The 26,817-nt window shown below is 43.6% G+C and overlaps 1 protein-coding gene across 1 annotated transcript in view; it reads left to right on the forward strand.

Annotated features, from left to right (window-relative positions):
- The first annotated feature begins 2,421 nt into the window (after positions 1 to 2,421).
- Positions 2,422 to 26,817, forward strand: part of AXL (AXL receptor tyrosine kinase) — a 130,485-nt gene continuing 106,089 nt past the window's right edge. The window contains exon 1 of the mRNA XM_040323246.1: positions 2,422 to 2,886. Within this exon, the coding sequence (XP_040179180.1) occupies positions 2,823 to 2,886 (64 nt within the window). The 5' untranslated portion in view covers positions 2,422 to 2,822. The remainder of the gene's footprint in view (positions 2,887 to 26,817) is intronic.

Genomic DNA, 26,817 nt, shown 5'->3' on the forward strand with positions numbered 1-26,817 from the left:
TAGTAAATTAACCCCATTCTCTTCAAATAAGGAGCAATTAGAGCTATGAAAGTATAAATTCAACTGATTAGGAGTCTAATGCCACGTACACACGACCGTTTTTCATGACGAGAAAAATGCAATTTTTTTAATTAGTCATTAAAAATGATCGCGTGTAGGCTCCAGATTTTTTTGCTCGACGAGAAAAATGGGCATTAAAAATGTAGAATTTGCTCCATTTTTTCTCGTCGTTTTTCACGTTGTCGGGAAAAACGGTCGAGTGTAGGCTTTATCGACGGGAAAAACGTGCGTGCTCAGAAGCAAGTTATGAGAAGGGAAATTTGCATAATCAGCCCAAAGGGTCGCACCATTCGAATGAAACTTTCCCTTTATAGTGCTGTTGTACGTGTTGTACGTCACCACGCTTTACTTGAGCATTTTTTTTCACGATCGTGTGTGTGTGCAAGGCAGGCTTGACAAAAATCATGTCGAGAACAACTTAGTTTTTTTCCATTACATGAAAGTCGGTTGTGTGTATGCGGCATTAGAACGGCAGATTTATTATAGTGCAAAAACACTATAGAAACACTGTAGCTGCTGACTTTTAATAAGCACACTTACCTGTCCAGGTTGCCCGCAATGTCGGTCACCCGAGGCAGATCCGTCCCTCAGACCAGGTCTAGGCGCTGCCATCCTCACTAAGGGAAACAGGCAGTGAAGCCTTACAGCTTCACTGCGTATGCGCGAGATGTGCAGGCTATTTGTGAATGGGAACACCGTCCTGTGTGTCCCAGAAGGCAGCGCGCCTCCATTTCCCAGGAGGCAACGGCGAGGAGAACACAGAACCTCACCGCGGAAGAGTAAGAGGCAGATTAGGAAGATCTGCCTAGTAACAGCAATTTGTGATAAGTATAAAAAAATATATATATATATATTTTGCCTATTTAGCAAATTTTTTTTTTTAGGGTGGACCTCCACTTTAACCACTTAACGACCGCCGCATGTATTTGTCCGAGGGGGGCCCCCCCCCCCCCCCCGGTACATGCGGCAGTCGGAAACCCGCGGGGAGCGATCCGGGACAAGGGCGGGGCTATTCGTTTCTAGCCGCCCCCTCGCGATCGCTCCCCGGAGCTGAAGAACGGGGAGAGCCGTATGTAAACTCGGCTTCTCCGTGCTTCACTGTGGCGGCTGTATCGATCGAGTCATCCCTTTTATAGGGAGACTCGATCGATGATGTCAGACCTACAGCCACACCCCCCTACAGTTGTAAACACACACTAGGTGAACCCTAACTCCTTCAGCGCCCCCTGTGGTTAACTCCCAAACTGCAACTGTCATTTTCACAATAAACAATGCAATTTAAATGCATTTTTTGCTGTGAAAATGACAATGGTCCCAAAAATGTGTCAAAATTGTCGGAAGTGTCCTCCATAATGTCGCAGTCACGAAAAAAATCGTAGTAAACAAAAAAAACTATCACCTATTTTGTAAACGCTATAAATTTTGCGCAAACCAATCGATAAACGCTTATTGTGATTTTTTTTACCAAAAATAGGTAGAAGAATGCGTATCAGCCTAAACTGAGGGAAAAAAAACTATTTTATATATGTTTTTGGGGGATATTTATTATAGCAAAAAGTAAAAAATATTGCATTTTTTTCAAAATTGTCGCTCTATTTTTGTTTATAGCGCAAAAAATAAAAACCGCAGAGGTGATCAAATACCACCAAAAGAAAGCTCTATTTGTGGGAAAAAAAGGACGCCAATTTTGTTTGGAAGCCACTTCGCACGACCGTGCAATTGTCAGTTAAAGCGACGCAGTGCCGAATCGCAAAACCTGGCCTGGGCATTTAGCTGCCCAAAGGTCCAGGGCTTAAGTGGTTAAACTTTAACAATAAAACCTGGAAGCTGATTGGTTTCTATTCATAGCTGCACTTGATTTTGTATTTTAGTAAATCTTCCCCTATGTAACATGGAAAACACTGTGCATGTGTTTCTGATTCAGATTAAAAACGCACTGAACAGCATCTGGTGTGAACCAGCCCTAATGTTTTACATATTCCATAAAGCACAGTGTAAAATTTAGGTGACATGCTCATATGGGAAATACATTTAGTCCTCCTGGACTCTCTGACAGGTGTAAGAGTCACCGCCGTGTCATAATTGCATCACGATGGCAGTTCAAGTGCAGATCATATGAGTGCTCCAGAGCCTAAACTTCCCAAATCTGACACTTTGAAAACTGTAAATCACTTTGCAAAATGCACAGCTGCCTCTAAAACACATTGGTGTGACTGTAGAATGGTATGTTGTGCCTCTCTGATCTCCTGTGTTCTACTCATTCCTCAGCCTCCTCCCTCCCCTCTTCAGCTTCTACATAGGAATGCTTCCTTTGCTATTGTACAAAATCTTCCAGTGGGTGTGTGTGACTCACAAATGGAAGGGCAGACTCCAATGAGCATAGACAATCCTCCCTTCTCCCTCGCCCTCCCCATCTAACGTGCACTCCCCAACTCACTTTCCACAACTTCTCAGCTATTGGAGACAGGGAGAATGTCCCCTTTCATCGTTAAAAGTTAACTTTGTCATTTCTTGTGGCCATTTAAAAGCTTTGACCTGGTGCTTTAGTCGCTGGTGGCTTTTCAGACCTGCTGTGATTTGGATTTACAAACCTTCCTGGAGACTTTAACACTCGCTTCTGGTTTGTTGTGGATTTTGGGGCATATTTGAGTTCATTGAATACATCGTTTTTGGAGAACTTTTTGGATTTTTGTCTTCGATGAGGAGTTAACGTCTGCTGAGCCATACGGGGACTTACAAAGGGAGAACGCCTCGTCTCCGGGATGGGGTTAACGTTTGGGGTGCTCTTTCTCCTGGGAATTCTCAGGGCTGTGTTGGCACAGAGTGGTGAGTACAAACAAAGCCATTGTGTGCTGATTAGAGGACCAGTGACAGGGAGACAGTGTGAAGAATGTGTTGTCTGAAGTCTAGACAGATAAAAAAGAATGCTTTATGTTCCAAAACTTCTACCTGCTTCTTGTATACTGACTTCAGGTCACAAAGCTGTCACTTGCTTACGTACAGACAGACAGACATAGACGTCCTACAGGTGGGAAAATTGGGCCACCCTTTCTCAACAAAGGGTTTAGTGATGGCCAATCTGACAGATGTGGGCAGTCCACTCAGGTGATGACTTCCAATAGCTTGAGATTGGTTATGCCACATATATTCACCCATACAATCCTTGAAAGATCTTTCATCACATTGAACAATAATATCTAATTGTTGACTCATCATTATAGATAACTTAAACATGTGTGTACATCTCCTTAGTCAACCAGGGTTCTGTGGAAAACTGTGGTTTCTCCAGAGGTTGCTAGGGGCTCCTTGAGAAGTGACAGATTGATTTCATGCCTACACTGACCACCAATGTAAGGGGGACTTGTACATTGACCACCAATGTAAGGGGGACTTGTACATTGACCACCAATGTAAGGGGGACTTGTACATTGACCACCAATGTAAGGGGTCCCTTCTACATTGACCACCAATGGAAGGGGTCCCTTCTACATTGGCCACCAATGGAAGGGGTCCCTTCTACATTGACCACCAATGGAAGGGGTCCCTTCTACATTGGCCACCAATGTAAGGGGTCCCTTCTACATTGACCACCAATGTAAGGGGTCCCTTCTACATTGACCACCAATGTAAGAGGGACTTCTACATTGACCACCAATGGAAGGGGTCCTTTCTACATTGACCACCAATGGAAGGGGGACGTCTACATTGACCACCAATGTAAGGGGGACTTCTACATTAACCACCAAGGTAAGGGGTCCCTTCTACATTGACCACCAATGGAAGGGGTCTCTTCTACATTGGCCACCAATGGAAGGGGTCCCTTCTACATTGACCACCAATGGAAGGGGTCCCTTCTACATTGGCCACCAATGGAAGGGGTCCCTTCTACATTGACCACCAATGGAAGGGGTCCCTTCTACATTGGCCACCAATGTAAGGGGTCCCTTCTACATTGACCACCAATGTAAGGGGGACTTCTACATTGACCACCAATGGAAGGGGGATGTCTACATTGACCACCAATGTAAGAGGTCACTTCTACATTGACCACCAATGGAAGGGGTCTCTTCTACATTGGCCACCAATGTAAGGGGTCCCTTCTACATTGACCACCAATGTAAGAGGGACTTCTACATTGACCACCAATGGAAGGGGTCCCTTCTACTTTAAAAAGATATTGATAAGATAGAGCGAGTCCAGGCGCGGGTAAAAAAAACGGTGAAAGGTCTGAGGGATAAAATATGTCAGAAGAGAATTCAGGTAATTAATATATAAAGTCTGGAGGAAAGAAGGGAAGGGGGAGACATGACCACCAATGTAAGGGGGACTTCTATACTGACCACCAATATATGGGGGGCTTCCACACTGACCACCAATGTAAGGGGTACTTTTACACTGACCCCAATGTAAGGGGGCTTCTACACTGACCACTAATGTAAGGTGGACTTCTACACTGACCACCAATGTAAGGGGGCTTCTACACTGACCACTAATGTAAGGGGGACTTCTACACTGACCACCAATGTAAGGGGGATTCTACACTGACCACTAATGTAAGGGGGTCTTCTACACTGACCACCAATGTAAGGGGTACTTCTACACTGACCACTAATGTAAGGGGTACTTCTACACTGACCACTAATGTAAGGGGGACTTCTACACTGACCACTAATGTAAGGGGGACTTCTACACTGACCACTAATGTAAGGGGGACTTCTACACTGACCACCAATGTAAGGGGGCTTCTACACTGACCACCAATGTAAGGGGGTCTTCTACACTGACCACCAATGCAAGGGGTCACTTCTACACTAACCACCAATGTAAGGGTTACTTCTAAACTGACCACTAATGTAAGGGTCACTTCTACACTGACCACCAATAGAAGGGGTGACTTCTACACTCATCACTAATGGAAGGGGCCACTTCTACACTGACCACCAATGTAAGGGGTCACTTCTACACTGACCACCAATGTAAGGGGTCGCTTCTACACTGATCACCAATGAAAGGGGTCACTTCTACACTGGCAACCAATGTAAGGGGGGACTTCTACACTAACCACCAATGCAAGGGGTCACTTTAAAATATATTGATAAGAAAGAGCGAGTCCAGAGACAGTAACAAAAATGATAAAAGGTCTGAGGGATAAAATAGATCAAGAGAGACTTCAGGAACCTAATACACACAGTCTGGAGGAAAGGGGCATGATTGAAACCTTTAAATACATCAAGGGGGTGAATAAGGTTTAGGCACATCACCTTAAACTAGCAGGAGGAAAGTTAAAAACTAATCTTAGAAGGTATTATTTTATCGAAAGGGTAGTTAAAGCTTGGAATGGACTTCCAGCAGAGGTAATGAGCAGAGGTAAGTGGATTCAAACATGCTTGGGACAAACATAGATCAATGCAAACCAAATTAACAAACAACATAAGAATACAAAAACATGTATAAATAACAAAAATAAATAAAAATAAAGGGCAGACTTGATGGACCACTTGGCCATTTTTTCTTCTGTCACTTTCCTATGTTTCTACACTGACCACCAACGTCTGAGTCACTTCTACGCTGATTACCAATGTAAGGGGTCAATTTTATACTAATCACCAGGGCCAGTACAATTTTTACTCTGTGAAGTTGATTTACTAAAACTAGAGAGTGCAAAATCTGGTGCAGCTCTGCATAGAAACCAATCAGCTTCTATGTTTTATTGTCAATTTGTTGCCGTAGAGCCGGTTCACACTACCGCGACCTAGTTGAAGTTAGAAGCTGATTGGCGGAAAAGCACAGCTGCACCAGATTTTGCACTCTCCAGTTTTAGCAAATTAACTCCTATGTGTTTCTTTTCTGGCTATTATTATTATTAATACTAATAATTTAATTTAATTTAATAATTACTTTTATTTAAGACTTCCCTACTGAAGGCACTTACGTGCCATGAGCTGTAAGGCTAATATTTTTAGTGGGAGATGCCTGAGAATGAGACCTAATGTACATTTGTATCAAAAGAATCTGAGGCATTTCACAGAACTTTTCAGGCAACATAGTGATTGACAAGCAGCAAAGGGCGCCTTTCTCACATAACCCCTTTCCTGAGGAAATTGTCTGTGTTCCACCAAAACATTGATTGTCATTTAAATCACCACTTCTTCACCTTACAAGTTCTGTGAGGAGCTCAGATTCCTTCATACCATGAGAGTTACACCCAGGCTGCTGCTATTCAGCTTTGTGTCAGTGCCTATTCATCAATGTTATTGCATCTAAGTCCATGTGTTTACATCTATATAGTAAAGAAAAGTAGCCTTGTAGCAAAAAAAACAAACACAAAAAAGTAATTAAAAATGAAGCTTGCTCATACTTCAATCTTGCTTACAGTGCCAGGATTTGCCGCTGAAGGCCCCAAAAAAATTCCCATGCAAATTCCAACTTACCCTTACAGGGTTTAAAAAGCTACCCCAGTGTGTCTGTGTTTGGATCTAGGAATTGGCTATTCAGTCAAAAAGTGTTACATTGTGGGAGGTCGTACACACATACCGCCATACTTCGAAGTACCAAGTGTCTGTGGAGGCTCTGGTGGCAGATCTTGTTGGCATGGGAGCAAGACAAAGCCACCTCATCCCCTTTCCCTTTAAACCCGCACATATGAATTACACAGGTTCTTTTTCTTTTCTTTGCTGAATTACTTTAACCACTTAACCCCCGGACCATATTGCTGCCCAAAGACCAGTGCACTTATTGCGATTCGGCACTGCGTCGCTTTAACTGACAATTGCGCGGTCGTGCGACGTGGCTCCCAAACAAAATTGGCGTCCTTTTTTTCCCACAAATAGAGCTTTCTTTTGTGGTATTTGATCACCTCTGCGGTTTTTAGTTTTTGCCTCTATAAACAAAAATAGAGCGACAATTTTGAAAAAAATGAATATTTTTTAGTTTTTGCTATAATAAATATCCCCCAAAAATATATAAAAAAAACGTTTTTTTCCCTCCGTTTAGGCCGATACGTATTCTTCTACATATTTTTCATAAAAAAATATCGCAATAAGCGTTTATTGATTGGTTTGCGCAAATGTTATAGCGTTTACAAAATAGGGGGTAGTTTTATGGCAATTTTATTAATATTTTTTTCTTACTAGTAATGGCGGTGATCAGTGTTTTTTTTCCGGTACTGCGACATTATGGCGGACACTTCGGACACTTTTGACACATTTTTGGGACCATTGGCATTTTTATAGCGATCAGTGCTATAAAAATGCATTGGATTACTATAAAAATGCCACTGGCAGGGAAAGGGTTAACACTAGGGGGCGGGGAAGGGGTTAAGTATGTCCCTGGGTGTGTTCTAACTGTAGGGGGGTGGCCTCACTAGGGGAAATGACCGATCTTCTGTTCATACATTGTATGAACAAAAGATCAGCATTTCCCCCCCTGACAGGACCGGGAGCTGTGTGTTTACACACACAGCTCCCCGTCCCTGCTCTGTAACGAGCAATCGCGTGTGCCCGGCGGCGATCGTGCCCGCCGGGCACGTGCACGGGAGCCGGAGGCGAGCGGGGGGTGTGCGCGCGCGCCCCTAGTGGCCTGCGCGAGAGCCGACGTAGAGCTACGGGCTCTCGCGCAGGGGAGCCGACTTGCCGCCGTAATATGAAGGCTTCATGCAACAGCCGTGCCTTGATCAGCAATTGTTCCTTTTACGTTTCGCCATATATATGCTGCATCACGAAATGAGAAGAACAGTGTTTGTCTCTTGGCCTAGTGTTATTTTTAAAGGGGTTGTAAAGGTTCATTTTTTATTTTCTAAACAGGTTCCTTTAAGCTAGTGCATTGTTGGTTCACTTACCTTTTGCTTTGATTTCCCTTTTAAATGTTGTTTTTCTTTGTCTGAATTTCTCACTTCCTGTTCCTCCTCAGTAAGCTTGCCCCCATCATCCGAGCCGTTCTGGCTGGGGGTTAGTCAGAGTGCTCGCCCCCCTTCCTTGGGACTACATCCCTGCGGGGAGACGCTGTGCTCTTTCTTTGATGCTGTTTTCTTTCTTTGTCTGAATTTCTCACTTCCTGTTCCTCCTCAGTAAGCTTGCCCCCATCATCCGAGCCGTTCTGGCTGGGGGTTAGTCAGCGTTCTTGCCCCCTCTCCTGGGACTACATTCCTGTGTTCACAGCGTCACCGCACAGGGATGTAGTCCCAAGGGAGGGGGCGAGCACGATGAGTTGACTAACCCCCAGCCAGAACGGCTCGTATGACGGGGACAAGCTTACTGAGGAGGAACAGGAAGTGAGAAACTCAGACAAAGAAAGAAAACATTTAGAAGGGAAATCAAAGGAAAAAGTAAGTGAACCAACAATGCACTAGCTTAAGCACTAGCTTAAAGCGGAGCTCCACCCTAAAGTGGAACTTCCGCTGATCGGAACCCTCCCCCCCTCCGGTGTCAAATTTGACACCTTTCAGGGGGAGGGGGGTGCAGATACCTGTCTAAAGACAGGTATTTGCACCCACTTCTGGGCACACAGTCTCGGGCAGACTGCGGGCATGACGTCACCTCCCATCCCCCCACCCCTTGTGTTCTGGGAACATTCGGCTCCCAGTACACAGCGGGAGCCAACCGGCAGGCGTAGCGCGACTCGCGCATGCGCCGTAGGGAACCGGGCAGTGAAGCCGGAGCTCTTCACTTCCTGGTTCTCTCACCGAGGATGGCGGGGGGCAGCAGAGTGACGAGCGATTGCTCGTCCTCTGCTGCAGACGGCGCTGGACTCCAGGACAGGTAAGTGTCCTAATATTAAAAGTCAGCAGCTGCAGTATTTGTAGCTGCTGGCTTTTAAAGCGGGAGTTCACCTGAAACATTTTTTTTAACATTAGATTGATGCTCATTTTGCCAAGGGGAATCGGGTATTTTTTTTTAAATCAAAGCAGTACTTACCGTTTTAGAGAGCGATCTTCTCCGCCGCTTCCGGGTATGGTCTTCGGGACTGGGCGTTCCTACTTGATTGACAGGCTTCCGACAGGCTTCCGACGGTCGCATACATCCCGTCACGAGTAGCCGAAAGAAGCCAAACGTCGGTGCGGCTCTATACGGCGCTTGCGCACCGACGCTCGGCTACTTTCGGAAAATCGTGACGCGATGTATGCGACCGTCGGAAGCCTGTCAATCAAGTAGGAATGAGCATCAATCTAATGTTAAAAATTAACTTTTCGGGTGAACCTCCACTTGAATTTTTTTTTTTCAGCGGACATCCGCTTTAAAGGAACCTATTTAGAAAATAAAAACAAACCTTTACAACCCCTTTAATGAAACGGGCAGATTTCTCTTTGCTTGCAAGTCTTGATAGGAATTCTGCCAGCCATAGAATAGGCATACAGCAACCAATATTTGCAAGTGATTCAAGCATTGCCGTTTGTGATCGTTGTCAGTCTGCTCTAGACACCATCATGTGCATTAGAAGCACTTGTTGCCTCGGGCAATTTTCCAGCAGGTTGGGAAATCGGAGATCATGAGTGATTGTTATTCTGTTTCTACAGAAGTAGGAAAACACTCCCTGTTTGGTTTCTGGATTGTCTCAAGAACTAAAGGTGAATGCTTTACCACGGCCTGGTCAAAGCCTTGAACTCAGACCAACTGAGAATCGGTGGTACTCTTCGGTAACGTTGGTGCACAAGCATCATCTACATAACCCTCTTTCTTCTCTAAGAATCATCTACATAACCCTCTTTCTTCTCTAAGAATCATCTACATAACCCTTTTTCTTCTCTAAGAATCATCTACAATAACTTGAAAAACCTGTAACAAATCTGCCAGGAAGAACAGATCAGAATCGCTCCTGGACAATGTAGAGTTAATACATATGTAACATGAGTGACAGCTTCAGCACTCCTCTACCTCTAATACATATTGATGGTATACAGGTAGACCTCCCATCGACAATAGATGGGAAAAAACGATTCAGTCTCAGGTCACTCAAGAAGACACACGTGGGGACTCAATGAGGTTGGACGCGAATCGTTTTAACCATAAGCGAAATGGGGGTTTCTATACTGTTATCCCCTGTACACACGATCGGATTTTCCGCCGAAAAAATCTTGGATGGTTTTTCCGACAGAATTCTGCTCAAGCTTGGCTTGCATACACACGGTCACACGAAAGTTCTCTGAACTGTCGACCGTCAAGAACGCGTTGGCGTAGAACACTATGACGAGCCGAGAAAATAACCTTCAATGCTTCCGAGCATGCGTTGAATAGTTTCCAAGCATGTGTCGGAATTTTGCATGTCAGAATTGCTACAGGCGATCGGATTTTCCGATAGGAATTTCTTCTGTAGGAAAATTTGAAAACCAACTCGGAAATTCCGCCAGCAAAAGTCAAGAGCATACACAAGGGCGGAATTTCTGTTCAAAAGTTCACATCAGACTTTTGCTGATCGTGTGTGCGGGGTATGAGGCCTCGTACACACGACCGAGTTTCTCGGCAAAAAACAGCAAGAAACTTGCTGTTTTGTTTTTTTTTGCCGAGGAAACTGGTTGTGTGTACATTTTTCGACGAGGAAACTGTCGATGAAATCGACGAGCCAACAAGAGAGAATGTTCTCTTTTTCCTCGACGGGGTTTGTTGGGGTTTCCTTGCTCTCCGTGTCTTCCTGCTCCATTGATACCCTGGTGTTGGAAGGAATGGAAGTTAGGTGAAATCTCCCCACAGACAGCTATAAAAACAATGCGAAGGTTCTGACTAGTGTTGAGCAGAATACGCCATATTCGATTTCGCGATATATCACGAATATATAGCCGAATATTCGAGAAATATTCGCTAAATTCGAATATTCGTGATATTTTATCGAAATAAAATGTTTGCGAAATTTCGCTATTGCGAATGCGAAAATAATTGCGGAATTTCGACAACTGCGGTAGGAGCCCTCTGATTGGCTCAGAATATTCGTGATATTTTATCGAAATTTCGCAAAATGCGAATGCGATATTTATTGCGGAATTTCGACAGCTGCGGTAGGAGCCCTCTGATTGGCTCAGAATATTCGTGATATTTTATCGAAATTTCGCAAAATGCGAATGCGATATTTATTGCGGAATTTCGACAGCTGCGGTAGGAGCCCTATGATTGGCTCAGAATATTTGTGATATTTTGTCGAAATTTCGCAAAATGCGAATGCGATATTTAATGCGGAATTTCGACAACTGCGGTAGGAGCCCTCTGATTGGCTCAGAATATTCGTGATATTTTATCGAAATTTCGCAAAATGCGAATGCGATATTTATTGCGGAATTTCGACAACTGCGGTAGAAGCCCTCTGATTGGCTCAGAATATTAGTGATATTTTATCGAAATTTCGCAAAATGCGAATGCGATATTTATTGCGGAATTTCGACAGCTGCGGTAGGAGCCCTCTGATTGGCTCAGAATATTCGTGATATTTTATCGAAATTTCGCAAAATGCGAATGCGATATTTATTGCGGAATTTCGACAACTGCGGTAGGAGCCCTCTGATTGGCTCAGAATATTCGTGATATTTTATCGAAATTTCGCAAAATGCGAATACGATATTTATTGCGGAATTTCGACAACTGTGGTAGGAGAACTCTGATTGGCTCTGATGCAAAAGAAGGGCGGAGAAAATAATCGCGCGATATTCCGATTGCCGAATAATCGCATTGCGATTTTTCGGCAAGATAAAATGATCGCTTCAGCTACTCGGCCCAAGGTCTCTAATCATACCAGCAATGCTTTTAGACGTCGATGGAGATCTCTAGGATGTGATCTGTTCTAAAAATAAAATTGAAAAAATTTGAATATTCGGAATAGCGAATATTCACCGCGAAATTCGAAATATATCGCGAATACTCGAATATGCCATATTCGAGCCGAATATTCGCAATACGAATATTCGTGAGCAACACTAGTTCTGACGATTACTACTGAAAATAAATAAATTAAAAAGTTTGGCATCAGATTTGGATGGACTAATCCTTTAAATATACAAAACCAAAAGAATCGTTTTCATGGAATTCCACTTGAACTGTTTCATTACTTTTTTTGATAAAGGTCCCTTTATCCAACAAATGTAACGACACCTTCTAATATTCTCTGGTTTAGATTTTTTTTTATAATAAAACCTTCATCTAATACAATGTCCTACTGTAGCAGTACAAAAATAGAAAGTGCGTTTTCATGGCCAGCTGGTGTCTTTGTACCTTGTTAGCACGCTCTTAGTGGTCAAACTGTAACAAAAGATAGGCATAGCGAGATGTGGGGGGTCCTTGGCCTTGGAATTGTTTCAACATTACTAAATATTTCTGGAGAAAAGTATGCTGGAAGATTGGCACACATTTGCAGATGCCTGTAGAAATAAAGTTGCTAATACACTTAAAGGGGTTGTAAAGGTAAAAAAAAAAATCCCATAATAGCTTCCTTTACCTTAGTGCAGTCCTCCTTCACTTACCTCATCCTTCCATTTTGCTTTTAAATGTCCTTATTTCTTATGAGAAATCCTCACTTCCTGTTCTTCTGTCTGTAACTACACACAGTAATGCGAGGCTTTCTCCCTGGTGTGGAGAAAGCCTCTTGAGGGGGGAGGGGGTGAGCAGGAAAGTCAGGACACTCTCTACTTTGCAGATAGAGAAAGGAGCTGTGTGTTAGTGGGCGTCCTGACACTCCTGCTCGCCCCCTCCCCCTCAAGAGGCTTTCTCCACACCAGGGAGAAAGCCTTGCATCACTGTGTGGAGTTACAGACAGAAGAACAGGAAGTGAGGATTTCTCAGAAGAAATAAGGACATTTAAAAGCAAAATGGAAGGATGAGGTAAGTAAAGGAGGACTGCACTGAGGTAAAGGAAGCTATTTAGGGAAAACACATTTTTTTCCTTTACAACCCCTTTAATGTCTAAACCGCTGGCAACAAAAGTGAGTACTAAAGGCAAATCCACTTTGCACTAGAGAACGATCTGAATACAAACATAAAAATATATGGCCAGATTCAGAGAGAGCGCCGCAACTTTAAGACGGCGTATCGTATCGTATTTACGCTACGCTGCCTTAAGTCAGAGAGGCAAGTACTGTATTCACAAAGTACTTGCCTCCTAACTTACGGCGGCGTAGCGTAAATGGGGCCGGCGTAAGCGCGCCTAATTCAAATGAGGATGGGGGGCGTGTTTTATGTAAATTACTCGTGACCCGACGTGATTGACGTTTTTTACGAACGGCGCATGCGCCGTCCGTGTACATATCCCAGTGTGCATTGCTCCAAAGTACGCCGCAAGGACGTATTGGTTTCGACGTGGACGTAAATTACGTCCAGCCCTATTCACGGACGACTTACGCGAACGACGTAAAATTTTCAAATTTCGACGCAGGAACGACGGCCATACTTAACATTGACTAGGCCAGCTATTTTTTCATGGAATAACTTTACGCTGGAAAACGCCTTACGTAAACGGCGTATCTTTACTGCGAGGGGCGCACGTACGTTCGTGAATCGGCGTATCTAGGCATTTACATATTCTACGCCGAACTCAACGGAAGCGTCACCTAGTGGCCAGCGTAAATATTGCACCCTAAGATACGACGGCGCAGGCTGTCGTATCTTAGCTAGGTTTAAGTGTATCTCAGTTTGAGAATACACTTAAACTTAGGACGGTGCAGATTCAGAGTTACGTTAGCGTATCTACTGATACGCCGGCGTAACTCTCTCTGAATCTGGTCAATAGCACAGAAAAATGTAAAAGTTACAGTAAAAACTACTTTCAGATGACTTTTACAATAGTAACCTATAAAGCGCGCTCACTAAACATACATTGTATCCCCCGTTATGGATGATCTAATGCCTAAAGCTAGTTACTGTGAATGGACACCTAAATGTATATACTGTACACCCATTTCACAGTCGGCCATTTCCCTATCAATTCATTGCTCGAGAAAGGCAACAATCTCCCCAAACTAACAATCCATTCAACTCGAGTTCTGTTAATAATCACTCAGCTTTGTAAAATGATACAAGATACAAACTGGTTTGGTGACATGACAAGCTGGTGACATGACACAGAATAAAGGACAAAGGGGAAAAAAAGACAAATTCATAACTTTGCTAAACTCAACAGTTTACTACAAGTTGAAAACATGCTGCAGTTTGCTTTGATCATCCCGGATGGAAATGCATTGGTGAAGTTTCATCGGTCATGAACTTTTCTTGCAACCTTAGAACAATCTTCCCTTGTATGGCGCATGAATGGTGATGCTGGCGGGTCACAGAAGTTGGCAGGGATGTGGCGGGTTGGACTTTTTCAGCCAACTTTGTAAATATCTGTATTAATAAAGTAGAATGGAATGCTTAGCCCAGTTCCCACTACACCAATAGAAGATGCAGAGAGTTCCTAACATTGACCAAATAACAGATGTCAGGTGGACTGACTGCCAGGGGGCTTTTCTGACCAATCATATCAGATCCTGAAAGTCCACTTGAAGTCTTACTTATTTTTACTTTATACTTGTAATTCAGATCTTTCTCTAGTGGCTGATCTGCATATCAGTCATGCGCTCAGTATCTGTGCCAAATATCTGCTAATCCAAAATATAAAGAAGTACCGTATTTATCGGGGTATTGCGCGCTCCGCATTCCTGTGGAAAAAAGATTTTAGTACTTACAGTTTTGGTGTCTTGCGCGGCGTCCATCGGCGGCCTCGTCGGGTCCGGTGTCCGTCTGCGGCTTCGGGTGTCCTCTTCGGCGGGTCCGGCATCCTTCTGTGGTGTCCAACCCGCTCGATCCCCGCTTTCCCGCGCCGAGTTTGAATACTGCGCCGGCATTTACCGAGCGCAGTACACTCGTGTATAGTCGGGCAGGCTCGGCTACTCTTGTGCTCACGTCCTGTACGTCCAGGACGTGAGCGCGAGAGGAGCCGAGCCTGCCCGACTATACACGAGTGTACTGCGCTCGGTATATGTCGGCGCAGTATTCAAACTCGCTGCGGGTATCGGCGTATATCGCGCACCCACGATTTTGCCCTGAAAATTTTCAGGGCAAAAAAGTGCGTGATATACGCCGATAAATACGGGTACGTTTTCTCCTTCACTGATGGGCACTGATGAGCAAGGATTAGGTGGCACCAATGAGGTGGCACTGATATGCAGCACTGATGGGCACTGATATGCGGCACTGATGGGCACTAATAGGCGGCACCAGGGCAAAAAAGTGTGCGGTATACGCAGATAAATACGGTATGTTATTTCCAGTTATATAAGTTAGACTGATATACGAAATCTGGACATGCAGGGCTTGATTTACTAACGGCAAATAGACTGTGCACTTTGCTCCAAAGCTTAGTAAATGATGTACACCTTCACTTTGCAAAGAATACCCAATCACGTGCATTTTGTGCTTGCACATGATTGGATGATGGAAGTCTGCAGAACTTCTGCTCATTTACTAAGCTCTGGAGGAACTGTACTTTGCAAAGTGTACAGTCTATTTCCCTTTAGTAAATCAACCCCCGCTGCAAATTCCCTGATGAGCTAGCTAAAATGTACTCTATGGGTGGTCCTGACAGCACCCTCCCATACAACATCCTTTGATTAACCACTTGATGCCCGCCATATAGTAAAATGACGGCGGCAAAGTGGTAGTGTAGTATGATGTGTAGTATGATCGGATTTCATATGACGGCGATCGTTTTTGCGGCGTGTCACTCCGCAACTCCGATCTAGGTAAAGAGTCTCTGACGGAGACTTTTTACCACGTGATCAGCCGTGTCCAATCACGGCTGATCACGATGTAAACAGGAAGACCTGTTAATCGGCTTTTCCTCACTCACGTCTGACAGACGCGAGTAGAGGAGAGCCGATCGGCTGCTCTCCTGACAGGGGGGGTCTGTGCCGATTGCTTATCAGCACAGACCACCCCACAGATGCCCACCCAGGACCATCAGGGATGCCACCAGAACTACCAGGAATGGCCACCACTGATAACCACCTGGTATGGCATCCCTGGTGGCCGTGGGTGGCAATGTGTGCCCACACATGATGCCAATCAGTGCCCACCAGCAATACCAGCAATCAGAGGTGGCTGGAACTCTACTTTAAGGTTACCGCATTCAAACAGATATGTATACACATAACTTTAAAAAGATAATAGTTTGCTTTCATATCTATGGTTATCTTTAGATCACAGCATATACCCCTAGCTAAGCATTGTCATGGGTGATAAAGTTTATCAGCAATATTTTTTTTTTTTAAGTAGATCTCTGCAGGGGTTTGCAAAAACCCCACAGTGGATGTGTTTGGGAATAGATCTACTCCTGCCCTGCATCAAAGGTAAGGATTCTCAGGTCACCAAGGAGGCCAAGGGAATATCCACTCCCAAAAATGGGAAAACGTTTTGCTTTAAAGATAAAAAATAAAGCAGATTCTCTGTAATCCTTGTGCGCATCAGTTGGGAAAAGTTTCCTATGACAGAAAGGGTATTATATTTCTTTCTCTGAATATCGTGGACCTGAGAACCACCAACATCAGATAAAGCAGAGGTGCCTGTACCATATAATTATTGGCTAAGAGGGTTGTCTCCGTACAATCCATTACACCAAAAGAAAGCAAAAATTGGAAATAAAATCTTCTTGTGGCTACTGCAAATGTATTAATCATATATATAAAAGTACCCTTCCCCAAAGAGGAGGAAACCCCCTCTAAAGATGTAAAGACTTGAAGTGCTGTGCTCCCCGCCCCACCCCCCCTTAGACAGAAATTCCTCTGAGTCTCTAATCCCCCTCAGCCTTCAATGTCTCCCAAGGAAAACCCTGGCTGGACCGTGGGACCTGAATGAAAAATGCTTATGCAGGGGAAAGCAACAATGGGGGGTTTCCTCCTCTTTGGGGAAAGGTACTTTTCCAGGGGGGCATAGGGAAGGGTTTATGGGTGACACTGATGTGTGCCAGTGTGTGTTTTATACTATTTATACGTATCACCCCTTGTGTACATAGTGCAGATGAATTTAGTTGGGCTCCACTGTAACCAGAGGAGCCAGGGTTAAATTATTGTTGTTAGCTGACAGGCTATGAGGGCTAGGTCTCTGCTGCCTCCCTCTGGCTTCTGGAACTTCGGAAAGTTCTGGAACTAAGAGGGTGGAGAGACAGGGATATGGCCTGAATATGCATGGGGTCTCTTCCAATCCCTGGGTGAGGATGACCCAGAAGGAGGAGAGATGACCCTTAAGTATTGTGGAGCCTGGCCATGTGGGAGCAGAGTCCAGGATCCAGAGGTCTGGAGGGGACCCCTGTGCTGGGGGGCTCTACCTCCAGGAAGAAGGGGCCAGACAGGAAGAGACTGAGAGAGAGAGAAGGCAGCAGAGGAATCTTCACACCATTCAGCTAGGCTTAGCTGAGCCACTCTGGGAGCCATTGGGACCTGTCCAGCAGGAGGTCTACTCAGAAGTCACCATATGTGCTACATGATCTTTACAAGGGACTGATGGGGGACCAAAATCCAGAGGCCCCTAAGGGGGTAGTGCTACATATACTACCCCCTTAGGTAATGTAATTACCAAAAGTATTGGGATGCCTGCCCTTACACGCACATGAACTTTAATGGCATTCCAGTCTTAGTCTGTAGGATTCAATATTAAGTTGGCCCACCCGTTGCCGTTATAACAGCTTCAACTCTGAAGAGTTGAAGCTGTTATAACGGCAATGGGTGGGCCAACTCAATATTGAACCCTACAGGCTAAGACTGGGATTCCATTAAAGTTCTTGTGTGTGTAAAGGCAGGTGTCCCAATAGTTTTGGTAATATAGTGTATATTTTCTATATGATGAAAAAAATTGTGGTAGATACAAGAAGGTGTAATTTTCAAATTTTTGCTTTATTTTGTTTTATGATACTTACTTCCCCAGTTGCCTGTGCCTTCTACTCTTTCCGTCCTTTTCAATGCTACACACTCTTCAACGTGTATTAGTTTCAGGAGTGTTGGGTGCCCATGTTCTGTGCCGCACATTGTGGTTCCATCATCCAACCCCACCTACATCATTATAGAGTAGAACAGTGATGTAGGGGTATGGGGACTCAGGATGTAGTGGGGGACACAGCCATCCGATCCGACACTCTTGGAAGTGTCAAATGCTGAAGATTCTATTAGAGGCTGCAGTGCTGGAATGGAACAAAGGTAGGAGACGCTGGTTGCCTGAGAGGTACTAATTCTTGTGTTAGGGAAACAAATACATCGCTTCCCTAACACTGACCCGCCTCTCAGCCAATCAGGTTGCTCAGGTCTGGTTACCTGTCACCTGATTGGTTGAAACAACAGGTGCCGCAATTGGATGCCCGATTGGAGGAGAGGATGGGAGAAGTGTAGGAGACATGAAGGACACCGGCGAGCGGGCGGGGGGCACTCTCACACTGGCAGCATTTGGCACAGTGGCAGCATTTGATGGGCCCACTGGCAGCGTTTGATGAGCACAGTTGCAGCATAAAATCGCACAGCCGCAGCATTTGATGGGCACAGTTGTAGCGTTTGATGGCACAGTCGCAGCATTTGATGGGCACACTGGCAGCGTTTGATGGCACAGTCGCAGCATTTGATGGCACAGTGGCTGCAATTGATGGCGCAGTCGCAGCATTTGATGGGCACACTGGCAGGGTTTGATGGCACAGTTGCAGCATTTGATGGCACAGTCGCAGCATTTGATGGCACAGTGGCTGCAATTGATGGCGCAGTCGCAGCATTTGATGGGCACACTGGCAGCGTTTGATGGCACAGTTACAGCATTTGATGGCACAGTCACAGCATTTGATGGTACAGTGTCAGCTTTTGATGGCACAGTGGCTGCATTTGATGGCACAGTGGCTGCAATTGATGGCACAGTGGGAGCATTTGATGGCACAGTGGCAGCGTTTGATGGGCACAGTTACAGCATTTGATGGCACAGTGGCAGCGTTTAATGGCACAGTGGCTGCAATTGATGGCACAGTGGCTGCAATTGATGGCACAGTGGCAGTGTTTGATGGGCACAGTCACCGAATTTGATGGCACAGTGGCAGCGTTTGATGGCACAGTGGCAGCATTTGATGGCACAGTGGCAGCATTTGATGGCACAGTGGCTGCAATTGATGTGTTTTTTTTTTTTTTAGTTTGTTTGCGCCCCCCCCAAAATGTTTTAGTACCAGCTGCCACTGCCCCCTGCATAGGGTTATTGAATAGATTCACAGACTTTTCTGCAGTGCAGTGTCCTTTGTTTGGAGAATACAGTTGTGTATTACCACACAGCAGATTCATCCCATTAATGAAGACTGTCTCATTCAGCTGCACGCTCTCCCACACTTTGTGTACAGATGGCATTATCGCAGAAATCTTAGTCATTTTTTTAGTAATGCAAACAAGCTGAATGAGTGTGCTGCCATGGATCTGAGTCATTTCCCAACATCTCCAGTTCAAAGCTCCTTCACGGTTTAGGGGAACTCCAAGTCAATCTAACAAAAGAAGACTTTCTACCTTATAGGGTACTGAGCGTTTTGCTTTTCTGTGTTATGTGCCAGAAATCACTGAATAGTAAATGTGAAGAAGAATGTTATATAATCTCTGCAAGATTATTCATTCAGAAGCTGGAAACTGAACAGAACTATGTTCACTTTTACGGCATAATTATTGGTGAACGTTGACCGAAAATAGGCATATCTACTGATAAGCAGCCCATAGAATAGATGACTCGATTTTCTTTCCTTCCACCCAGAAAGATAATCGCTTGATTTCCCCACCAACACAATTATGCTGCGTACACACGATCGGACATTCCGACAACAAAACCGTGGATACATTTCCAACAGATGTTGGCTCGTCTTGCATACACACGGTCACACAAATGTTGTCGGAAATTCCAAACGTCAAGAACGCGGGGACGTACAACACTTTGACGAGTCGAGAAAAATGAAGTTTCAATAATTCTGAGAATGCGCCAAATTGATTCCGAGAATGCGTAGAATTTTTGTGCGTTGAATTGTGTACACACGGTTGGAATTTCCGACAACAACTTTTGCTGTCGAAAAATTTGAGAACCAGCTCTCAAATTTTTGTTGTCGGAAATTCCAACAGCAAATGTCCGATGGAGCATACACACAGTTGGATTTTCCAACAACAGGCTCACATTAAACATTTGTTGTCCGAAATTCTGACCGTGTGTACGCGGCATTAGTGTTCAATGGGAATGCCTCCCCCAGCACTATTGTGTTTTATTGTGTTGGCCGGCAGAGCACAATAATTACTGGTAGCGGCTATAGCCAGCCGCAGTAGTGAAATGTAAAAAATCCGGCACACTGCTTGTACTCAAGTCAATAGATGGTTTGGGTACAATCAGCTTGCCCTTACATGGATCAAATACTGGCTAAACCAGCCGAATTTCAATCCATGTATTGCTGGCTTTATAAGAGATGCCAACTCCACATGGGCAATAGTCAAGCTGTAATTCACTGCTACATACAGTAAGAAATGTCCTCAGAGGCGGCTCTAGGTTTTGTGAGGCCTTAGGCCTCACACTATAGAGGGATATGCTTTGTTCATATTTCATGTCTGAGGCCCCGTACACACGTCCGAGGAACTCGACGGGCAAAACACATCGTTTTGCCCGTCGAGTTCCTTGTGAAGCCGCCGAGGATCTCGGCGAGCCGAAATTTGCCATTGAACAACGAGGAAATAGAGAACATGTTCTCTATTTCCTCGCCGAGGTCCTCGTCGGCTTCCTCGGCCGAAAGTGTACACACGGCCGGGTTTCTCGGCAGAATTCAGCTCCGACCGAGTTTCTGGCTGAATTCTGCCGAGAAACTCGGTCGTGTGTACGGGGCCTCAGGCATACAAACACTTTAAATAAATAAAGGTAATAAAGATAGAGAATTAAATAATCAAAGGTAGAGAATAAGGTACCCCTAGTGATATAATGGTTGGCTCTGAGAACAATTGTACTGTATGTCTATGGGCTATAGCTATGCAGCCACCTCCGTTCTGAGAAATCTGGGGAAAAAACTTGTTAACAAGAATAAATTTCCCAGGAGATCATTATTATTGCTGAGATAAGACTCAGTCCAGGGATGTGCACAGACGGCAACGATGTGTAAACTTGGCTGGTGTCCAGAACAATACACAAGGTCCAGCAATCTGAAACTTAAACCGCCTTATATCTAATGGTATTTTAACTTTTACCTGCAGTGAGTTTTCTTGTAAATTTAACCTACATTCACCCAAGAGCAATTGTGATCTTCAAGAAAATCCTCTCTAAAAAGCCTTATGCCTTGTACACACGATCGGAATTTCAGATTAAAAAAGTCAGACTGACTTTTTCCGTCGGAAATTCCGACCGTGTGTATGCCCATCAGAGTTTTTCCATTGGAAATTCTGAGGAATTTCATCGGAGTTTACATAGAGAACATTGCCCCAGACGAAGACACGTTATCCCGTTTCGTAACGCGTAGGGATTGGACGGGAGGACGTACACCTGGAGTGACGTATGCTGGCGCTGTGAACGCCGCTCGTTTTAAAATTTTTGCTGCACTGATTTCTTGTATTTAATGGAGGACTGGCTGAGATCATCTACAGAGGACTGTCAGTGAGATCTATAGTGGATGCACCTAACCATTGGCTTGGAGGTAAGAGTCCCGGGAGCCCAGGGAGGGATTATTACATCCATCTGTCAACACTTCTTATCTTTTTTTTTTTTTTTTTCCAAATTCCTTTATTATATTTTTTCTAGACATTACAGTAAATACAACATAAAATCAACATATAGACTAACAACATACATGGTCTCGATTAGGTACCCCTTACACTAATATAGATAAAAGAGATAAAAGGGGAGACATCTTCAGACGGTATTTCTTCTAGGATATTCCTTACCACTTTGCCTCTAGATCTAATTTTTCCCATTGCATTCTTTATGAGGAGCACCGGGTGAGAGGGCTCCAAAGCCCCTAATGGAGGGGGGGCGGGATAGGTGGGGGAGATGGGGGCGTGGGGTAACGAGGCATTAGAGAGATAAAATAATAAAAACAAAAACAAAGATGGATGAAAGAAAGAAGAAAAAAAAAAAAAAAAAAAAGAAAGGAAATATACATATATACCCATATATGCACACACACATACACACATATATATATATATATATATATATATATATACATATACATACACATATACGTATACATACACATACACACATACTTACACACATACCATTCACACACATACCCAAACTAACATACATTCCAGTTCCTTCTCCTTCCATACCCCCCTCCCCTAGATCATGAAAGGTAAGTGCTTAGACAAGAATATACTATGGGGGATATTTCCCCTTGTTGTGTCAATACATTAAATGTGAGAGAAAAAAAAAAAAAAAAGAAAGAAAAAATATGTAAAGACAAATTAAAGGAAAAAATATATCTAATAAGAAGGGGAGTAGAAAAAAAAGGCAATTCCCCTATTAGTGCTAGACAAAAAAGAACATAATTAATCTAATTAACACATGGGGGGATAATTCCCCTTAATTGTGTATACTCTACTAGAAGGGGGGAAAAAATAAATAAATAAATAAATAGATAAATAAATAAAAAGAGGCAAAACAAAAGGAAAAAAAAAGAAAAGGGGAGAGAAGGAGTTTAATTATCTTCCTCCCCCCTTTCTTTTAAGGGAAGCCGAGTTTCCCTACATTGTGAAAGGTGTGAGGGAGAAAAAAAAATACAAAAATTATTCCTAGGGGGAAGAATTTCCGCCTATTGTGTATTAGGGGTGAGGTGGGGGAAGGGACCAATCCATTATATGATATAATAATCATTATTGTGTATATCATCAATATTATTAGAGTGCAAACACACATATAGGGGTAATAAAAAAAGGAAGAAAAATTCCCCTATATTGTGAGAGGTAAATAAGAAAAAATATTATATGGGGCATAGTCCCCTTGTTGTGTATATTCTCGTGTAGGAGAGAAGGAAGGGAGGTGGAGAAAAAAAAAAAAAAGAAGGAGAAAGAGAGAGGAAAAAAAAAGGAAAAGAAGAAGAGGAGAGAGAAAGAAAAAAAAAAAAAAAGGAAAAGGGGGGGGGGCCCGAGAAGGAGGACAATATCTACCCCTCTCCCTCCCCCCTCCTCTACTCCCCACCACTCCCTCCCTCCCCATCACCCCCTCTCCCAGCCCTATACTCCCTCCATCTCCTCCAGATCACTTCATGTCTTGATCTTAAATCCACATGGAAGGACCACAATTCCTCCATCAGTTTCATTTTATCAATTTCTTGAAACCACTCTCCAATCGAGGGTGCTTCTTTTTTCCTCCAGTTTCTGGGGATTAGTGCCTTGGCTCCATTCAATAAGAATGGGACCAAGGAACCTCTATACTTTATCCTGGGCAGACTCGTAGTATGAAACAGACATTCCCATGGATCATACCTTATTTCATATCCACTTATTTTTTTAACCAACGCCAATATCTCCCTCCAATATACCTGTATGAGGGGGCACTGCCACCATATGTGGGCATGGGTTCCCTCCATCCCACACTCCCTCCAGCATAGGGAAGAGGCCTCACTACTCATTCTGTGTAATTTCATTGGAACAAAATACCATTTAGTAAGTAACTTATAGTTGGTTTCTTTTACTTTTGCATCCATCGATGTGGCCTGGACATAGTCTAATACCTGTCTCCTCTTTTCATTGGATATCGTTTGATTAAGTTCTATTTCCCAGTTCTCTATTATTTTCAGTCTCCCTAGTTCTATCTTGGTTGTCAGCATTTTGTAGATACCTGATATTCCCTGTCTTCCCAATTCTCCTTGGGTCATATATTTTTCCCATTGATTTAATTCATTCATAGCTCGCAGGGGTTTTGGCAAAGTACCCACAAAATGCTGGACTTGTCTGTACCTCCACCTGTCCCCTAGGGACAGACCGTATCTCTCTTGGAGTTCTGCCAACGAGCAGAGTACATTACCCTTCAATACATCCTTCAGTTTTAGAGTGTCCGAGGTTGCCCACTTCAAGTACATCCCCCCTCCCTTGCCCGGTGGGAAGAAGTCTGTACCCGTAAGCGGCAACAGCGGGCTATTATACAGCCATTTTTTTGTCCTACAGACCTTATCCCAAATTCTAAGAGTTTCTTTTGTTATTACAGGAATATCCTGAGGCAGTCCTCTGAATTGCCGCGGTACCCATATTGTATCTCCAAGCTCTTTTTTACTTAAACTCTCTTCGACTTCCACCCACTTTTTTTTACTTCCACCCTCGGCCTGGGCCCAGTCTGTAATCCTCCTTAATACCGCCGCCTCATAGTACCTTTTAAAGTCCGGCAGCTGCATTCCTCCTTCCTCTTTAGGTCTAATCAGGGTCTCTGCTGCTATACGGGGCTTTTCCCCCTCCATATAAAACCCCTTATTATCCTTTCTAGGACTTTAAAATAAGTTTCTGGTATTTTTATCGGAAGTGTTTGAAAAACATATAGAACTTTAGGTAGAATCATCATCTTTATGGTATTAATCCTTCCCCACCAAGATACTCTGTCTATACTATATCCTTTTAACTCTGATTTTACTTTATTCAATAATAATATATAGTTGTCTTCATAGAGATATCTTTCTGTGCTGGACAGGAAGATACCTAGATATTTCATCCTCCTCTGCTTCCATTTAAATGGATAGAGGACTTCAAGTTCCCTGCGATCTTGTGGGCTTAATGATATACTCAAAATCTCAGTTTTTTCTTTATTAATTTTAAGGTTCGAGATCTCGCCATATTGTTCATATTCCGACATTATCCTGGGCAGTGTCTTCCTAGGATTAGATACAAATAGCATCATGTCATCCGCAAATGCAGATATCTTATGCTCTCTTCTCTCCAGTCCTATCCCTTCTATTTCCTGGTTCATCCGTATTGTTTCCAATAATGGCTCTAATGATAGGACGAATAAGAGGGGCGATAGCGGACATCCTTGCCGGGTCCCATTAAAAAGTGGGAAGCTGTCTGACAGGGTGCCATTCACCCTCACCTGGGCAGAGGGTTGTGAATACAAGGCCCCTATCCACCTCAGCATACTTGGGCCCAATCCTATATGGGATAGGTTCGCTAACATGAATTGCCAATCCAACCTGTCAAACGCCTTTTCGGCATCTAAAGACAGGAATACTACTGGATCTTTATTCTTTTTCACTTTCTGTATCAAAAATATCACTCTTAAAATATTTTCTCTCGTTTCTCTCCCAGGTATGAACCCTGCCTGGTCATTGTCTATTAGACCTGCTAGGAGTGGTCTTATTCTCTCGGCAAGGATTTTTGAATAGATTTTTATATCCACATTTATCAAAGATATGGGCCTATAACTGGCACAGAGGGAGGGATCCTTGTCCTCCTTCCCTATCAAGGTTATGTGCGCATTCAGAGCCTCCTTACGTATTGCCAAGCCCTCCCCTATAGAATTCATGTATTTCTGAAAGAATGGAGCTAATATCCCCCCAAATCTTTTATAATATAGTGACGTATACCCATCTGGGCCAGGACTCTTTCCCATTTTAATACTCCTGATCGTTTGGGTTATTTCCTCTTTTGTTATTTCTTTCTCTAGATTACTTATTACTTCCTCTGCTAGGTCTGGGGTTTTAACCTTTTCTAAATATTGTTTAATTTTCTCCCTTTTATTCTGAGCTTCTGTGGCCCCTTGTCCTTTGTTCACATTATATAGATTTTGGTAATATTCATAGAATATTTTGGTTATTTCACTAGTGGAGTGTCTCACAACCCCATTTATATCTTTTATTTTCAGTATAGAGTTCTGTGTGTTTCTTGGTTTTATGGTCCTTGCTAGCAGTCTCCCCGGTTTATTACCTAGGGCATAAAATTTGTTATTCATGTTGTTAAATATCCATTTTGTTTCCTGTTCCAAGAGGTCACGAAGTTCTTCTCTCTTTTTAGTTAGTACCTTTAGAACTTGCTCTTCCTGAAATTCTTTGTGCTTCCGTTCGAGGGCCTGAATTTCTTCTAGTAATGTTTGTTTCCGTGCCTGCCTAATCTTCCTCCTCTTGGCTTTTTCTGCTATCAGCCTCCCTCTCATGTATACCTTGTGCGTTTCCCAGAGCGTGGATGGGGCGATATTTTCAATATCGTTTTCTTTAAAGAATACAGACATGTCCTTTTCTAGGTCCTCGGCTGTTTTACTGTTGTTGATTAGGGACTCATCTAGTCTCCACACTGTCTGTCCAGCCGGGATCTCCCCTGAATCCAGGGACATCACCACTGGGGCATGGTCAGACAGCGTTATCGATTTTATTTCTATCTTTATCAGTCCTTCAAGCAGCCGATGATCTAGCAGGACATGGTCGATTCTTGAATATGACTCATGAACCGATGAGAAATATGTAAAATCCTTGTCTTTTGGGTGGAAGATTCTCCAAGCCTCCACCAACTGCATCTGATATAGTTTATGTTTAATCATTCTAAGGTATTTCCCTTCTGACCTCAATGACACCGGCTGGGTATCTAGTAATGGATCGAATACAAAATTTAGGTCGCCAGCTAGGATCACCATACCCTCTCTAAATCCTTCTAATTTGTTCAAAATTTTTCTCAGATATACGGCCGGCCTTACATTGGGGCAATATACATTTACCAATGTATATCTCATATTCAATAAAGTACCCTTGACAAATAAGTATCTTCCATCAGGATCAATTTCTTATCTGAACAATTGGATATTTAGTAACATCAGCAGCTCCACCTCGGCAGCTTCTTTATTTAATCATTTTATGACTGTTTTGCACAGTGTCACT

This window comes from Rana temporaria, chromosome 9, assembly GCF_905171775.1.
Source record: "Rana temporaria chromosome 9, aRanTem1.1, whole genome shotgun sequence".
Classification (NCBI taxonomy): Eukaryota; Metazoa; Chordata; class Amphibia; order Anura; family Ranidae; genus Rana; species Rana temporaria.